The sequence below is a fragment of the Notothenia rossii genome (assembly GCF_949606895.1).
Source record: "Notothenia rossii genome assembly, contig: SUPER_2_unloc_1, whole genome shotgun sequence".
NCBI lineage: Eukaryota > Metazoa > Chordata > Actinopteri > Perciformes > Nototheniidae > Notothenia > Notothenia rossii.
In genome coordinates, this window is record NW_027640361.1 from 202,727 (window position 1) to 222,045 (window position 19,319).

Sequence of the window (19,319 nt, forward strand, 5' to 3'; positions counted from 1 at the left end):
TCTTTATGGATATTTCAAAAATCACTTTACAACTCCTCAAAACATACATACTGTATATACTGTGCATATCTAGCATTCTCCCATATTCATAGGCAGGGGCAGCCAAACTAAATGCCACCAGCTTAAGGAAGTTAACATTCATACAGGATTAATCTGGGGTTAAGTGGGATACATTGACTTGAGGACGGCAGGAGCTGGGATCGGACCCACAACCTTCCAATGGGAAGAAAAACCCACTGCCTCACAGCCACAAGCTACAGTATTTTTTCACAGATCCATTGCAGAGGGGTAGTACACCGCAGATCATTCCAGTTGTTTTCACCATTCCAGTTATTTACAAGACATGCACAGTCCTCTTCACCCCACTTAGGATCACCATTCCCATTATCAGGTGGCTTTCCCCAGTACCTAGGAAGTCATACAAAAGTTAGTTTTTGAGGATACCTTCCCCCAACTTGAACTGCATGTATAAAATGCTTTTTACATATAGCATTCACCCATTTACACCCATGCTCAAAGAGACCAAAATCCCCACACATTTGGTTATGCCAATTGCTTGTGGGGTTCAATAGCACATCAACACAACATGTTAATTGTATGGGCTGGTCATCGAAACACAGACCTTCTGATTCCAATCAAGCAATCCACAGCTTCCACATGATGCCAAAACATAATAAATGCAGCTTTATGTATTTCTTGCAGGGGTGGGAATCACCAGGCTCCCCACGATACGATACAATACTATCGCGATACTTAAGCCATGATACGATAGTATTGCGATTCTTCAATATGCTAAGTATTGCGATACGATATATTAAGATATTGCAAATAACATGCGTGATATCCATGTCCGTCTTCCCTTTAAAAAATGTACTTGCAATATGAATAGTTTATGTAAATAACCTAATGTGTTCTTTGAACCTGAAAAGGAGATGATATTGTTTTTGTTGCTTTCATTGCAATTGTATACATGTCTTAATGTAACTTCCTGTTTTATATAGACATGCTTTTATTTTTAAGGCGACTTTGCGCTCTTAGCAGGAAGTTACTGTTCCCAAAGCAAAAACTTGACGTTGAAAAATAACGGAGATAAAGTACAGATATTAACGGAGATATCAACATTTAAATAAGACGATATCAACAGATACATTTTACATTTAAGTATTAGCACCCCCCGAAGAAACACAAGGTTAGTGTTAACTGTAGTTTGTGTCTTAATTTGTTTATGTGTATTATAACTTTGCTAACTATTTGAAGTTCACTTGTTTAATGGTATTCTAAAGTAATGTTCATATGGATGTAGCTTAAATGTATTTGTTGTTTTGTGTCGCTCTTACGTTGGTTTTTGGAGTTTTCAATACATTTGAAATCATCAGTCAAGTGTACGACCATCTTTCCGAGGGATATACTACAGTTTATATAATAAAATATCGATACTTGGCGTCCGCATATCGATACAATATCGCCACACAAAGTATCGCGGTACTATGCTGTATCGATTATTTCCCCCACCCCTAATTTCTAGTAAAATGTACTTTGGATTTTTGGCATCCCACCAATTTTATTCCCAAGGTCAAATGTTCAATGCATGTCTCATGAATTTGTTGAAGTCCCCCACACTTCTGATCAGAGGTTGCGCTAGAGTTTTTTGCTGCCTGTCATTATGACGGACAGGATCGTAACATTTCCGTCAAAATCCATTATTACCCATCGGTCTGTACACAACTTTGACGGGGGGGGGGGGGGGCGCACGCTCGTGAACTGTTACGCCCCGTCCACACAGCAGCTTTATAAAAATCTTCCAACGCTTCCAACGCTTTTCTGCCCATTGACTTTGAATGGGGGTGACGTCACCTTGCCTCGCTTTTCGCCGAACTGCATTGTGGGGAAGCAAAGCGAAGATTTCCAGGATTTTCAGGATTCAAAAGTTGAGCAATGTTCAACTTTTGAAGCTGAGCTGGAAGCGTCAGCCAATCAAATCCCGTTTATGCAAATCTGACAGTACAAGCGCTAGCCAATCAAACCGCGTGCAAGCTGGGAGAGCCAGACCGCAGTTCATTTCCTCATATTCCAAACAAGAAATTACGGTAGCAAATCACCCGGTTCTTTACGACCACAACTATTTACCGGGATACAAACCGGAGGAACCAGGCATGGAGGGAGGTGGCAGAGACAGTGGGTGAAACTGGTAGGTTTTCGCCTGTTTGGGGAGTTTATATATATATATATATATATTGCTCGCATTAATCCCCTGGGTTTTTTTGCTTTGTATGTCGGGGGACGGGAGATTCATGTGATTGGTCGTTGGTCGCGTTGCTCGCAAAAAATCCCCAAACTCTCAGACACGCCCAGCTCCAAGATTTTCAAGATTTTTTCAAAGCTGCTGTGTGGACGGGCCATTAGCGCCGTGTTATGTATGCCCACTGCACCTCGCGGGAGCGCGCCACAGCATAAAGCATAAACTCACAGACATTTCAATTATCTCTACGGCAAATTTAGGTTTGGAAACTATATCATTTCCTTTTTGGCGGTCATCCATAACACGGCATAACACCGGAGCCCTGCTGCGGGGAAACTTTGGCGCTGTTCTGAGTTTGTTCTAATCCGTCAAAATGAAAGACTGCTTTCAGATTTTCCGTCATTGTTTAAAAAAAACGTCATAGACGAAAAATATTTGGTTAACGCGACCTTTGCTTCTGATCTACTTTCACTGCCTGCTTTCCTCTATTTTGTGACAAATTGCTGGTTCAAGAAAAAAAAGAAGCCGCCTCAGCACACCTCATTTGTATTAAGGCACCCCTTTCATTATTTTCTTAAATACAACAAAAACGTTGAATGGTTATGATCAGCAGTCTCTAGACTTGGGTTCCGTAAATTCCGAAAAGTATCAACAATGAATAATTATGTTTAGACAGTCATACAAAAAAGCCATGTAACGTGCAGCTATAGTATGCACCTATAATATCAACAATGCCTTACTTCTGAGTCAGTAGAGATCCATCAACCCATTTCCAGGTCCCCTCTTGGTCTATGTCATTCAACCCAATCCAAGTTGGTTCCTTGATAATGCTGGTCATGAACTTCTGTAAAAGAAAAATATTAATATAAAAAGTCCTGATGTCTTAGGCCCCGTCCACACGGAGACGATTTCAGTTGCATCCGCTAAAGTTCTTTATCGTATAGGCGGTTCGTCCACACGAAGCCGAAACGGAGCCGTGGCTTCGGAGCCCAAAACCGATACACTTTGAAAACGGCTCCCAAAGTGGGTAAGTCTGGAGACGAAACGCTTGCAGCTCCTTGTATACGCCCTATACGATCATTTCCTGAATCGATGACGCCATAGCCCCGCCTCTCCCCACCTCTCCTGCTCACCCCCGCGTCATTGCTGATGCGTTTCGCCAACAACAACAACAACAATGGCGGATCACATGGTTGCATTTGTGCTCCAGACGCTACTGACCATGATACAGATGTTAGTGAAAAATCTACAGCTCCTCTACCACAACCATCAGCAACAATAATAATATAATAATAATAATAGGGCGACTGTGGCTGTGAGGGAGTGTGGTCGTCTTTCAACCAGAAGGTTGTGGGTTCGATCCCAGTCCATGCAGTCAACATGTCGATGTATCCTTGGGCAAGATACTTAACCCTGAGTTGCTCCCGATGGCATGGCCAACGGTGTGTGAATGTGTGTGAATGTTAGGTCCTAGAGTAAGGTACACTGCTCTGTATGAATGGGTGTGAATGGGTGAATGACATGTAGTATGTAAAGCGCTTTGAGGGGTCTTAAAGACTGGATAAAGCGCTATATAAATACAGTCCATTTACCATTTACCATAATAATCGTCATCGGTCTTATTCGCTGCTTTTGGTTTATTTTGTGGCGGAAGTACAGTTACAGGCCACTTACAGGCATATGTAGCTACTACAGTCTCTCCAGCGGTTTCGAGCGGTTTCGTTTGGACGGAAGACTTTTTTGAAAACGACTTCAGTTCGAAATCGGTTTCGTCTTGGTTTCGTCTCCGTGTGGACAGGGCCTTAGTCTTAAACATATTATAAATGAAGTTTACAGGGATGAACATCGACATTCGGATAACTATTCCCTTCTAACTAACTCAGACATAAGGCCCTAGCCAGCATGTTGATGTTTTTGTTATTATTCCTGATTTTATTTTGTTTCTCTCATTTCAGTTTCAGCTTTCTTGCCCTTGATTGAACTCCACCCGCTTCCCATCCCTAATTAGACTCACCTGTGCCCCATTATCATCCCTCCCCCTGTCTATTTAGTCTGCGTCAACATTCCCCTCAGTGCCAGTTCGTCTTTGTTATTCCTAGCGTTCCAGCAGTGTTTATTCCTACTAGTATCTTGATTCCACGTGTACCTGACCCAGCTTCGTGTCCTGACCCTGTTCCTGCCTAATCCTCGTCTGTTTTGATTGCCTTACTGACTGATCTCCCGTGTGTAGCCTCTGCTATAAAGACCTTTTTGCAAACCTAAGCCTCTGTCCCTGAGTCGTGCTATTGTGGAGTCTATTTGTATATAACATTAGAAAGACTGATTCTTATTATTACATTATAAGCTTATTGTGCTCATTTTATGTTGATGTGACTTTGGAATAAATAGACAAAATCACCAATCCCAAGGTTTGATGGATGGTATAGGAAATGAAGGGAAAAGTCACATAAGAAAGTTTTGGCCTGCTATACAGAGTTGCAAGGTTAGGTGCAGACACTGGAAGAATACAAAGAGTTATTCATAAACAGGACATTGCTCCGGCCTTGAGTTGTATGGGAGCCTCGCACCCACGCATAGCTAGGAAGCAGTGGAGGATTCCACTAAATGCCTGCAAAGCAGCTTTAGCGAAAACAAATTACTAGGATAGCGGATAGTATAGGGAGGGACTTTGCCGGCCGGCCGAATGCTGATTGGAAGGTCGTGTTGCCAAGAGACCTTATCTGAGTCTGTGCACCAACAAGAGAGAGCCAAAGTCTAAACCAAGGTTACTCTCCATCTAGTCTCAACCAATCATAAATGTACGGGCAACGCCCTGTGAGATAAAATGTATTGTCGCACAAGGTTCGGGGCTCTTTCCGGAAAAAGTGGTAACAGATTACAGCTTTGCTGCCTGTGATTTCTATGACGTGACGGAGTCCTTGGCCAAGTGAATATATATATTTTGCTCTCTTATAATAAATACTACAATTTAGAAGTTGTCTGTCTTTCCTGGAATTTTGAACACAACACTATTGAGCAGGGATGTGCACAGACATTTCGAGGGGCTATTGCTCTAAACTAGAAAAAGGGACTCCCCCCACCCCCTCGAAAACGTAAGAACCTTTTATAAAAAAATTAAAACCAGGGACCTTTTTTTGTATTGCGTTCCATATCTCATTAACATATCTAATGTTGGTAACTATTAAAGACAAAATGCGGACAATTCTGTTTTAATGTAGTTTGACCATTGTAATGGCTGGGCCTTAACTAAACTCACTAATTGATTAAACCAGTTCAATACACATTATTCTTATTCTTGTCATTCTTTATGAGCGCAGTAATGGTAAGGTATCTAATTACTTATTTATTTAGTATTCCATAACTTAATAACAGAGATGGTCAAACTTAAGTTGAGACATGGCAGAAATCCTACAATGAAGCGGGACAGTGAAGTCTTCTCCCATATGTGAGAGAGGGCGATCAAGAAAAGAGAGAGAGCGGTGAGGGAGTTTATGGAGTAGATGAAAAGACACAGAAAGACAGAAGCACAATAACAAGTATATTTAGGTGTTTTTTTTGTAAATAAACGACGGTGTCAAGAGGAAGTAAAGTCCCCTGGTTTGTCCCCTATACTCTAACTGCCATGAGAAAACTCAAAATCAATAAAAGCATATTTAAAAACGGGGACATTTCCGGGGACAGATTGACCCGGGGATTGGCCACCAAAGCCAGGCAGGCACATGATCACCATAGCCATATGAGGCCGGACCGGACTCGGAGGGCTTTCCTTTGCTTTCAGCTGTCAGATTGTAAACAAAGTCACGTGACTGGGGGAAGATGACAGCACTGACAAGGTGTGTTTTATCGCAGTGAGACTCTAAAATACTAATTGTGGGCTTATCATGTTTATTCGGCCAAAACAGAAAAAAAAAGACTTTCGCTCTCTCCAGAGGGGCAGGTCAGTCAAAAAGTTCAAAAGGGCTGTTGCCCGGGCAACATTAGCCCGTACCTGTGCACGTCCCTGCTCTTGAGTCCTCTACTGGTGTTTATTCAGTCGTTACACATAAATCATACATTTAATTTTTGTAATCTAATCTAAATGATACGTATGAAAGATACACATACTGTAAAAGCATGCAATAAAAACACAATTGAACGCAATGTAGTACAAAGGGGTGTGGTCAACTTTTGGAACATTTTGTAGGCTACTTAAACACTAAAGTATTAGCATAAAAATAAACTTGAAGTATCAAAAGTAAAATAACTCATTGTGCATAAAAGCCAGTAGTGATAAAACACAACTGTGAAGTAGATAAGTAATAAATAGGCGAAATTATAATGATAAAACCACCATATAAAAAATATAAAATCAAAGTTTTGTTAATTTTTATTATTTAATATGTACATTGGCACCTATTAAACAACCTTTATATTTTGATTCTGATTCAGATAAGTAAAACAATAAATTGATAAAGCATGACACATTACCTGTTCTTCATTACTGTCTACGATCACCAGATCCGCTCCGCTGGCTCTGCAGTTTTGTCTGCTTTGTTCCCAAGAAGCTTTCTCCGTAGAGAAGAGATAACAGATGCAACTGACCATCCTCCATCCTGCAGGACAAGTTTTCTCTGCAAAAAAAGACAAGACTTATTACCTTCTTTTGAGTTGTAACATTTAGTTGATTCCTTGCTAAAATATTCAACTCTTGAGAGCATTCCTGTCCCTTGTGTGATTTAGAAAAATACATATTCAATAAGCATCGTTGATGGTAGCCAAGATCTATTCTGATAGATCGGTATCATTGCATGGGACAAAGGGTAAAACTTCTCTCACTCTGCATACTTTTAAGAGTCTGTTATGATTCCTTACACGGTACTATAAGTCCAATTGCTTAAAAAATGAAATAAAAAAATACTGCAATAAAGGCGGTCATTTTGACTGAAATGACATCAAAAAAGGAAGATGATGAAAAAAAAACATTCCTGGGAAATGTATCTTGTAGATCACCATATAAATAATAATAATAATACACTTTATTGATATAGCACCTTTCAAAACATGGTTACAAAGTGCTCTAACATAAAAATACACAGTGAGAAAGATAATTAAACAACAGCATCTAAACATAAAAACACAGAATAAAACACATAGAAAATAGAAAAGCACTCACTCTGTTTGGACAAACTCTGAAGCCTGTCCACCTCTCTGGTATTTTCGGTGATGTTGGCCTTCAGTCGCTCTCTCTCTTCAGTCAAAAGATGTACTGAGTCTTGGTCTGAAAACAGGAGACATGTCAACATTTTCCTGATTTAGCTCTAGATAAATAAATGGTAAAATAAATAGGAGGGGGCCTGAAGTTGCAAACAACTGCTGGCATACACTCCAGCTATGATAAAATATAATTCAAAACTTGCCTCCAGCGTCTTTTCAAGGGTTTTAATGACTCCTCACACTCTACTATACGTTCAGGTACTTAATAAATCAGATGACTAATTACTGAAATATTATTGGTAATTAGTGCGAATCTTTATTCTTATTATTTCAGCCAATACTTTGGCTCTCCATAACTTCAGCTTATTTTCAGCTATAGAAACCATTCAAATGTTAAACTATTCAGCCTTTTCAGGAATTGATGGGAAACCTTCAACTTTAAAAAAATATTTTATGCTTTTTGAAATATTCAGCTTTTTTAACTCTTTTTTTAACATTGAAGTCAATGGGAGATGCCTTCAAATCCTCTTTCCTACACCTTGGGCCAAATGCTTCTCCTTCCACATAGTTTCAGCTAGACACTTCTTTTTTGATATCTTTTACACTTTTTGAGATATTGAACTTAGTTTGGAGCTTAGCAGAGAGGCCTTTTTCAGATTTTAATATAATATTAATACTCCTCAGACATATTTTTTCATGAAAAATGTAGGAAAACCTCTCCTAGGTTGGAAAATAAAAAAAATTAAGAAAAATAAATTAAACAAAATGCCTCTTGAGGGCATGAAGGGACAAAAAGTCCACCTAGCTCCCAATTGATTCCCATGTTAAATTGTTCCGGATCTTTCTTCAGAGCAGAGACAAGTTCACAAGATAAACTGCACCCATCTCCACATTTCACACACAAAACCAAAAAATAAATTAATATATTGTTCACCGAACTCCACTGCAGTGACTTTTTTATTTACTTTAATAAATATGAGTTTGTTCTCACTGAATTCACTCTCCTTTGTTGTGGCCTGCGAGCCGGTCATAACATGACTTTAAAAAAATACCTGGGCAGCTTAGAGGTCTAAGCATTGGTTTAAGGGCCCAGGGTTCGACACCAGATTAACATCTTTTGTCTTCGACCTTTTTAAATTTACATTATATCTTTGTTCAATCACATTATAACATTTAAAATGCCATTCTCTGGTACGCTCATGTTATTTTATCAAAGCAGCAATCGCCAACCTTAGAGTATCGATGCAATATTGAGGTATTTGCTCAAAAATATCAGGACAATTGATATAATCCATATTGCCCAGCCCTGTGCAAAACCGTCACAGAAAAGCACTCACTCTGTTTGGACAAACTCTGAAGCCTGTCCACCTCTCTGGTCTTTTCAGTGAGGTTGGCCTTCAGTCCGTCTCTCTCTTCAGTCACTGAGGACAGCAGCTGATCGCTGGCCTGGAGACGCTCAGTCAGGTTTGCTTTGACAGCGGAGAGATCTGCAGCTGCACCACCTACTGAGTTATGGTCTGGAATGAAAATAGATGTTTAAACAGAAATTACTTTATGCAATCATACTAACACAAACCAAAGTCAATGTTATCTAATTTCGTCCTAGGAGAAAAATAGAAAACCAATAGATGTTTTGGTCAAATGTGCATCTTTCAGAGCTAGGGTTGCAAAATTCCGGGAATTTTCAAAGATGGAAAGTTTCCATGGGAATTAACGTGAATTTATGGGAATAAACTGGGAATTTTCTAAATTGAAGGTTGGCCCTTCATAGGGAACTTACATATAGTTGGGGAAAGTATATTTTAGCATAATCTTGACTAAAACAAACAGATGCCATTCAAGTACACTTGAATATCCATGCCATAGCTCACTGCTTACTGCATGGCTATTGAGACCACACCCCCTACAGCAGTGACCACCAACTGGGTTATGGCTAGAAAGGATCCGTCTAATGTAAATATGACGTCACGTTCTCGTTCTAACTCTCGTTGTAATCGGAGCGGCTCGGCTGTAATCGGAAAGGGTCGGGGTGGGCGGGATGCGGGAAGATCGCGGGAACATCGAGAAGAGACGTCGTTCTAACTCTCGTTGTAATCAGAGCAGTGGTAACCACTCAAAGTCCTCAAGAGATAGGAAACTATAGGTTACTTACGTAACCCCAGTTCTCAGAGTAACATGAAGTGAGATGTCTCACTATGGGATGCGCCTCATCGCGGAGCAAACAGAAGCATTAATCTCATTACGCCAATCCTGATTGGCTGGTGATCTTGACGTCAGCGTCAGGGAATCCACCCCCTATAAGTAGCTTGCGCTACGCCGCATGCGTCATTCAAAATAAGCACCTCTTCTCGCTTCACCATAGCAAGGAGGGCCGTCTGGTGAGACATCTCACTTCATGTTACTCTGAGAACTGGGGTTACGTAAGTAACCTATAGTTCTCATTCATAACACTCCGTTCGATGTCTCACTATGGGATATTGTAGCTCCCGAATTGCCAGACGAGCTTATCTCAAAAGTCACCAAGACCAACCAGAACTTAACAGTTAGAGCTCTAACTCAGCAGGGGGCCCAGCACTGCATGGGCCACACTGGGAGCAAAGACGTCTAATCTGTAAAAGCGGACAAAAGTGAGCGGCGAGGACCAGCTCGCTGCTGCACAAATGTCTTGGATGGAAACACCCCTGAACAAAGCCCAGGATGTAGCCAGACCACGAGTCGAATGAGCACGCAAACCCGAAGGTGCCTGCAGACCCTGACTCGTGTAAGCCAAAGCAATTGCCTCCACAATCCAGTGAGAGAGCCGTTGCTTAGTAACAGGCTTGCCCTTCTGAGGGTTAGCCCAGGACACAAAGAGTTGGTCATTATGACGAAACTCTTTTGATCTGTCCATATAAGTGCGTAAAGCACGGACTGGACATAGCAAATTCGGCTGCTGTTCCCCGGAGGGACACAGCGGCGGAGGAAATACCTCAATGTCAAAGGGGGTACATGAACCAACCACCTTAGGTATAAAGGCAGGGTTGGGCTTCAGCAACACTCTCGTTAACCCTCGGGCGAACTGAGTGCATGAAGGATGTACAGATAGCGCATGAATGTCACTGACTCGCTTGGCGGATGCCAGGGTCAGTAACAGCACTATCTTGAGTGACAGGTGCTTCATGTCAGCTTCTTCCAGGGGTTCAAATGGGGCTCGAGTGAGCCCATCTAAAACCACTGTCAAGTCCCATAAGGGCACCAGTGACCTGGAAACAGGAAGGAGCCTGCGAGCTCCCTTAATAAAACGGCAGACCAGAGGATGCTGGCCGGCCGTCTTACCCTCAAAACCCACATGGCATGCAGCAATAGCAGCCAGGTAGACTTCGATCGTGGAGAAAGCTCTGTGTTTATCAATTAGGTCCTGTAGAAATGATAAAATCACTCCCACAGGGCATTGAAAAGAGGTGTGCCCTTTTTGAAGGCACCAGTCCTCAAACACCCTCCACTTACAGTCATAAAGAGACCTAGTGGAGGAAGCAGGAGGACCGGAGGCCAAATGTGCGCGAGCGCATCCACGCCTAATGGTGCGTTTTGATCGCGCATTGAAAAGAAAAGCTGACAGTGAGCATTTTCTTTTGATGCGAACAGATCTACCGCGGCTCGGCCGTAACGCACCCACAGCTGGCTCACAACCATTGGATGTAGAGTCCAGTCTGCATATAGTGGTACACCTCTGGACAGCAGGTCTGCACCGAGGTTCATCACACCCGGTACGTGCGTCGCTCTCAGAGAGAGAGGAGACGGCCGCAGCTCCACAAGATCAGTTTGCGTGCCAGCATGTGTAACTGGAGAGAGCGCAAACCCCCTTGTCGGTTTATATACGATATTGTGGTCGTATTGTCCGTCCTCACAAGGACATGGTGTCCTCTGAGAAAAGGCAGAAAGCGTTTTAGGGTGAGGAACACCGCTAAAAGCTCCAGGTAATTTATGTGCGACCGCTGGAGGTCTCTGCTCCAGAGACCCCTCACCGGACGACCTTCGTAAATACCTCCCCAGCCTGTCAGACATGCGTCTGTGGTGACCACCTTCCCTGAAAGGACAGCACCCATAGGCACGCCCCGTACCAGAAAAATCGGGTGCAGCCAGTGGCGCAATGCCATTACGCATTTCACAGTAACCATCACTCTCCGTGCTCCATGACGCACAGGGTTTAGTTTTAGAGCGGCTACCCAGCGCTGAAACTCCCTCATGTGTAACCGTCCCAGCCGTACAACCAGGATGGCTGACGCCATGAGCCCCAGTAACCGCAGGCATGATCTGAAAAGAACATGTTTGCGCAGCTGGAAATGAGCGAGGCAAGCTCTGAAAGCTTTCACTCTTTCCGCTGACAGGCGGGCTGGGCACCGAGTTCAGGTGTAAACCCAGGAAGAGTACAGTCTGTGCCGGGCACAACATGCTCTTTTCTGTGTTTATTATGAAACCCAGGTTGAGCAGGTGCTTTACGAGGACATTTGTCTGCGTAATAGCCTCCTGTTCCGACTGTGCGAGAAGCAGCCAGTCGTCTAGGTAGGTTGCCAGGCGAATACCCTGTTGTCTTAACGGGGCTATCGCGGCTTCCGTACATCGTACAAACACTCTTGGACTGAGAGACAGACCGAAGGGAAGTACTCTGTATTCGTAACAGATCCCCTGAAATGCGAACCTCAGATATTTCCTGTGTGGGTAATATACTGGGATGTGGAAATACGCATCTTTCAGGTTGACTGATGTAAACCAGTCGTTTTGTCGCACGAGACGCAGCAGAGATGTGTGAGTGAGCATTCTGAATTTGTATCTTCTTAGATATTGTTCAGAGCCCTCAAATCTAGTATTGGCCGAATTCCGTTCCCTCCCCGTTTGGGAACGAGGAAATACTTGGAATAAAAGCCGCTCTGACTCTGCTCGGCGGGTATTATAGATATAGCCTCCTTTTCTAGAAGTGAGAGAATCTCTCTTTCTAGAATGTGGGCTGACTCCCCTCGGGCCTGTGAATACAGAACGCCCGAGAAGCAAGGGGGGGTGACAGCGAATTGGAGTCTGTAACCCCGTGTAACTGTCTTGAACACCCAAGCAGACGTTGTGAGCATCTTCCACTGTTCGCTCCTTAGAGCCAGCGGAGATGTCACGTCTTTTGCCCTCTGAGTCTCTATTTGTTGTGTTATGGGGCCCTCTAGTGTCTGAACACGGTGGTACCCCGATTTGACAGTCCCCACCGACACTGCGCATGCGCGTGACGGAGGTGCCTTCACAACCCCAGCCGGCACTGCGCCTGCACGTGACGGTGGTAGCCTCACAGCCCCAGTCGTTACTGCGCATGCGCGTGGCGGCGGTGCCTTCACAGACCCGTTCATCGTCCGCCTTTTGAGAGAGGCCGTAGCTGTTCTCAAAAGGGGAACAAATGGCGGGCTGTTTATTGGTTTTATTGTTTTCTCTTTCATTTTTCTGAGCTGCGCCCTCAGCCTGAGGCCTGGATGCGTCAGCGGAAAATGCTTTATCCGAGAAAACAGAGCAATATTGTGACATGTGTTTTGGTGCACTTGAGGATGGCTTTGAGGCATCTCTCGAGGCAGCGGGAACACATCTGGAGCTGGGGAACCTTCCAGCTCCGTCACCGAGGGAAGAAGAGGAGGCTGTCAGGCCGCCAGCTTCTTCTTCCTCGCCTGCTGGCCGAAATTCCGGTTTGCAGCCGGAACCGGAGACTTTCTGGGCCAATTCGCCTTCGTCTCCTGCCTGGGCTGGGGACTCGGGGCGGGCCGTGACCTCTGCTGTTTTGGTACTTTAAACCGAGCAGCTGAGGTAGCTTGGGCGAGGGACTGCCGCTGTGAAGGCAGCGGCTGGACCCATCGAGGAAGACAGAGGTGGAGGGCCTCGTCTTCCTTCTTCTTGGACTCGCATCTCTTCTGCATAGAAGCGAGCGCAGATCCGAAAATCCCCTCGGGAACGATGGGCATGTCCAGCACATCCTCTCTTTCCCGGTTTTGGGAGGTTGGTGAGGTTGAGCCATCTAGCTCTTTCCTGCACCGCCATAATTCCCATTGCCTTTCCCGTGGCCTGGACGGCGCAGCGTTGAACGCGGAGACAGATGTCCGTGATCGCGGCTATCTCGTCCAGTACTGCCGGTCCAGGATTACTCGATAGATCCTCGCAGAGCTCCGCTTGGTAAGCGGTTAGCAGCGAGGAAATGTTCAAAGCCCTGGCAGACAATGCTGCGGCTCTGTAGGACCGTTCAGTCATGGTTGACTGGAACCGGTCCGCCTTTGCCGGCAGCGTGGGGTTCCTGCTCGGTGTAGTCGCCATCCTCGGGAGGAGGTGAGCTGCCACCAGCGGTTCCATCGGCGGTATGCGGAGCAGGCCGAGCCTCTCCATACCGTCGCAGTCTAGGGGAGGAGGCACCCTGGATTGGGGCCTTGTTGCTGAAGGGCCGGTCTCTCCACGAGACCGACACCTCATCCAACATCTCCGGGAAGACCGGCAGGAGTTGCCTCTTTGTCCTCGTTGCTTGGGGCAAATGTTTCCCCTCGTAACGGGACCTGTAGGTCTCCTTGGCCATTTCGGGCCATGGGATGTCTTGGCTGGCTGCGGCACGCTGACACACGGCCTGCAGGTCTATGCTCAGACAGGGCGAAGCTGGTGTGCTATCGCCCGGGAGAGCAGCCATCGCTCCCGGCTTTGCAGCCTGAGCTGATGACACGAAGACATCATCGTCTTGCTCATCAGAGTCGGACAGGAGGAATCCAGAGGTTTCATCCTCTTCGTCCTCCATGTAGTCCAACTCCGGGACATCATCCGCGGGCGAGACCATGGTGAGGTCCAGTTGGGAGCCCCAGCTTGACACAGCGCGGGGCTCCGCTCGCACGTCCCTCGCTGCCACCGAGTCCCAGCCTGACACGGCGCGGGACTCCGGTTCTGCAGCTGCCACTACTGATGAGCCCCAGACCGACACAGTGCGGGGCTCCATCTCTGTGGTGGACGCCCCCGTGTCCTGATTTCCGTCCGGTAAATCAGAGGACATGAGGGAGTCCTGACCCGACAAGCTAGCTTGGCGTGCTAGCCGTCGGCGGAGGCTCTTGATGGTGAAGCGGGCACAATGTCCGCACGAGCCGGGGTTGTCGATAGCCTCCTGGGCGTGTTCCAGCCCGAGACAGGACGAGCAGACCTGGTGTGAGTCTGTGCCTGATATCTTCAACCCGCAGCCACAGAGCCGAGCCTCCGAGTCCCTGACTCCTCTGGTGTGAGGGAGAGAAGCGTCCATCTCGGTCGCCGTGGTGACGGCGTGGAGAGGACCCGCTCGTAACAGGTACGTTGCTGAGAAAAAATACTTCCCCAACTGTCGTTAATCCGGAGAAAAAACGACGGTGTAGAATTTTATTCTCAAAGAATATTAACTGGTGTGTTAATACCCTTTTTATCTTCCCCTCCTCTGGTGTGAGAGAGAAAAAGAAAAAACGTCCTTGCTACCGTGGTGTCGGTAGTGAGGGAAGACAAGCTAGCAACACGTGTGTTGCTAGCTTGAAAAAATCAAAACCTTACCTTTATTCCCGAGGAGAAAACGGCGAGGTCGATTTGCAATACTAACTGGTGTGTTGGTATTAACAGTCTTCTTGCAGAAGTATATATAGAAGTAGCCGGCGAGCGCCCGTCGACCGAAGGTTAGCTTCGTAAATCAGTCTGTGGACCGTTAAGCTAGCTAGCTACTGATCTTTCTCGAGATGTGCTCCGAAGCGAGAAGAGGTGTTTGAATGACGCATGCGGCGTAGCGCAAGCTACTTATAGGGGGTGGATTCCCTGACGCTGACGTCAAGATCACCAGCCAATCAGGATTGGCGTAATGAGATTAATGCTTCTGTTTGCTCCGCGATGAGGCGCATCCCATAGTGAGACATCGAACGGAGTGTTATGAATGAGAACGACAGCAGTGTGGGACCTTATTGCGGGAAATTACTGAGCACACATACCACCTACAGGATGAGACGTTCATGTGTACAGTGATATCAAGACTAAATGATCTTTTGGAGGACGTAAAGCAACACACCCCACATGACAGTAGTCTTCCTCTCACCTTCACGCCCCCCCAAACACAAAAGACAGAAGAGGACCATAACACCTCTCAGTACCAGCCATCGTAGACACACCTTTTTCAGGCCGGGTGGGTCATAAAGCTGAGGTCATGAGATCCAACTACAGAGTGGACAGCTTGAACAAGATTTTAAAAGCTAAGTCCCCAGAGTCTAATTGGGGAGGAGCAGGCAGGGGTACGAAGAGGAGGATAGATGCTTTAGGTAAGAACAAAGTATATTTACTTTTGCCATCTCCTCTATATTCACAAAACACAGCCAATCATCCATTCCAATCCTATGTGACATGGCACAGTTCATTTCACTCCAATAGAAACTGATATAAAAGAGACCATTAGTCTTCTCATTGTGCTTATTGCTGTGGATAGGTGTTAACTATTGTTGTTGTATTGTATCATATCAAAAGTTGTTTTCATCCAAGGCACCACCGCCAGGTGAATGTTGGAAGCTTGGAGATGAATGGAGCTGTAAAGAGGTGCTAAGTAAAACAACCTTTTGAATCCATTGCATGTGATTGATGTAGTTATAAAAAGTATATCATAAGCTGTCATTACAGTCTAAATATCTAACAGCAAAAGGAGGAGAGGAGATGAGGAGAACAGAGGAGAGGATACAGCAAAACGAGGATAGTCTGAGGAGAAGATGAGGAGAGGAGAACAGAGGAAACAGGGAAAGCAGAGTAAAGAGCAGAGTTGAAAGAGAAGTTGAAAGCAGAGCAAACAGTAGCAGGAGAAGTAGAGCAAATGTCAAATTAACTTTGAAAAGTATCAGCAAGAAGATCAGAGTTGCATAATGTTATTTTGTTTTATTCGTTACTGTTATATTAATGTTGTATGTTCATTTTTGTACATAGGATAATAAAGATGATCTTAACCTTGAACTCGATTCATGACCTCATTTCATTATTAAAACCTTAATATCAAATTACAGACTGGATTCAAATTAGGAACTCCAAATGTGTTGATGTAATGTTTGTGATAAACTGAAGGATAAAGTGTTCCTTTATGTGTTGAGAAAATTCCCCTCCCTCTTAAGCCAAGTAAGGTGTTTAAAAAGCCTCTTGGATCAGCTGGAAAATACATCATCACAAAGCTGAAAACAGCTGTTTCACTTTACTTTTGAAAGATACGACAGAAACAAAGCGACACATATATGATGATATTATAGAATATGATGCATTGCTGCAGATTAAACTACCCAACGGGATATAAAAGAGGTAAACACATCTACAGCAGTAACATGCAACATACATTTTATTGCACCAGGAGCTATCTTGGGACTTTTACTGCAACAACGTTGACTTGCCTGTGAATACAAAATAAACCATAGTGTTGCTGATCTACAGTGTTGTCATTCTTCTTTCAACAGCAAGACCGCTAACAAGTATTTACATATTTAATATAGTTTAGTTTCTCGCCATCCCAAACGTAAACATTCAGCCACGTGACTGCGCTTCCGAGCCGCTCCGATTACAACCGAGCCGCTCCGATTACAACGAGAGTTAGAACGAGAACGTGACGTCATATTTACATTAGACGGATCCTTTCTAGCCATAACCCACCAACTGGCGGCCCGCGGGCCACATCCGGCCCGCCAGACATTCTCATCCGGCCCGCACGACGGGGGTGACAGTGGCGTTGGCGGAGTGTTTAATGCGTTCGCCCCCGACCCATGTTTTTTTTAACAACGTCTCGTGAGTAAGGTGCAGTACCGGAGTCCAACAGAGAGGCAGCAGCTGCGGGACAGTAGACTGCGTACCTCGAAACCTTCCCTGCCTTGAAGAAGAAGTGATCCTTCGTTGTGAAAAGTCTGGTTAATGCGCTCCGCACCAAAGCAGTAGCCCCGCTGCGACAGAGTCCAACAGAGAGGCAGGAGCTGCGGGACAGTAGCCTAGAAGCAGGGTTGGGTTGTAACGGAATATATGTAACGGCGTTACGTAATCAGAATACAAAAATCAAGTAGGCTAACTGTATTCAGCTGGCGTTACATTTGAAAAACGAGTAACCTGATAACAGTTACTTTTGTAAACCTGAAGTGAATACATTTTGGAATACTTATTGGAATTATTGGTGGAAAAGTTTCCTCACAAAATGTAATATTCATTACCGGCAGAACTGTGTGCACACTGCACAGCGCTGCAGCATGTCTGTGAGCAAAAGAGAGATGCAGCGTGTCTGTGAGGCCCCGCCCCCGCACGCAGATGAGAGAGAGATCTCTTTTAAAATATATTGAAAGTTAGAAACGGAGATGGATAGATAAAATGTGCAAGATAACGTTTATGTAGCATTTATTTATTGTCGAAATGATGACATTTCATAACGGGATCAAATCAAAGTGAATGGCCTGCTGCTGCTGAATGCATGGGCCAAGTGACTGGAAAAAGTTTTAAAAGTTATTACATCGTTTCAGATAATAAATAATAATGATAATTCATTCTATTTAGGGGCGCCTTTCAAAGCACCCAAGGACATCTTACAATTCATAACATATTCCAAGGAAAGATTTTAAGACAGTACAAAGAATGCAGTTGATGTTTTTTATGCGGGGTGCAGATGAGAGCTGTCCAGAATGACACCAAGATGTTGTGTTTGAGTTTTTGATAAACCATTAAAACAGTAAAATAAGTGTCTCCTGTGCACCAAAACATACCCATCTGTTATGGAAAAATAAAGTATTCTAAAAATAATCTGAATGTGTTACTTTTTTAAGACACGTAACTGTAACTGTATTCTGATTACTTTCAGAGCATGTATTCAGTCAAAAGCTTCAAAATTCTGGGCTATATAAAAATCGCTGGCCCGCGATAGTGTCTATTGGATACATTTTGGCCCTTGGACAAATGTATTTGGTGATCCCTGCCCTACAGGCACTGTGCATTCCTCCATCACATGCACAGATGAGTAATATTTAACTTTTAATTTTTTTATTATTTAAATCTGTTGAAATGTCATGTTTTCTGTTTAATTTTGCATCGAATATATCCAAAATTCCCCAGCTTAACTTCCCATGGAAACTTTCCGGAAATGTATCGGCCCCTTTGCAACCCTCTTCAGAGCAGAATATTGCTCCTTAAAATCACACGCTGAAAACGACTTATAAAACGAATATTATATATATATATATTCAAATAAAGACTCACAGTGGACAGCGAGGCCGATGAGTCCAGCCAGCAGGAAAACAACCAGCAGCCCCAGACCGAGAACAGACGCTGGGGGAAATCTCCTAGGACCTGAACACAGAGAAAACCAGTGAGTATAATTAATCCAAAATCCACAGCTCACTCCGTCTGACTGACCCTTACCTTCTTGTTTTGTTGATGATCTTGAGCTTAGGGGTTTGACATCGTCAAGGTTGAAATAGATTTCCTCCATCGCTCATGGGAATGTCAAGTGTTGAAGTAAGTGACCGAGGAAAGTGTGTTGGTTGGTTTCAATTTCTAAAGAAATGGTCTTTTGAGGAAGTCACAACTCTCAAGTCTTAAGAGTAGTTTCATTGCTGTGTCAAATAATTATCTATCTAAAAAAACAATACAAATATAAGGAAATGCCATTTTTTTCTAACGCTAAGAGTCAAGACAAATTCAAATAAGCTTTATTGACATTACCATGATTAAAACAAAGTATTCTTGAGCAAGTGCAATGGAGAGGACACTTCATCGCGGCGGCGTAAAAACGCCATGGAAACAACACGGCAGAGCGACAGTCTACGGGTTATAAGCTCCAGTCAGATTGGCGTAAGACGGAGCGCCACAGGTCCTCTGCGTCGGTGGGAGGGGTCATCGTGCCCCAATGGTCATC

The 19,319-nt window shown here is 44.4% G+C and overlaps 1 protein-coding gene across 1 annotated transcript; it reads right to left on the bottom strand.

Moving 5' to 3' along the window:
- LOC307030859 (uncharacterized protein) lies at positions 1-19,028 on the bottom strand. Its single transcript, XM_079696237.1, has 7 exons — positions 18,824-19,028; positions 18,662-18,751; positions 8,770-8,949; positions 7,392-7,496; positions 6,707-6,849; positions 2,980-3,083; positions 1-408 (listed from the first exon to the last, which is right to left on the bottom strand). The coding sequence occupies exons 1-7, from the start codon at positions 18,891-18,893 to the stop codon at positions 255-257; spliced, it is 846 nt and encodes a 281-aa protein (XP_079552363.1). The 5' UTR covers positions 18,894-19,028; the 3' UTR covers positions 1-254.
- Between the last annotated feature and the right edge of the window lie 291 nt (positions 19,029-19,319).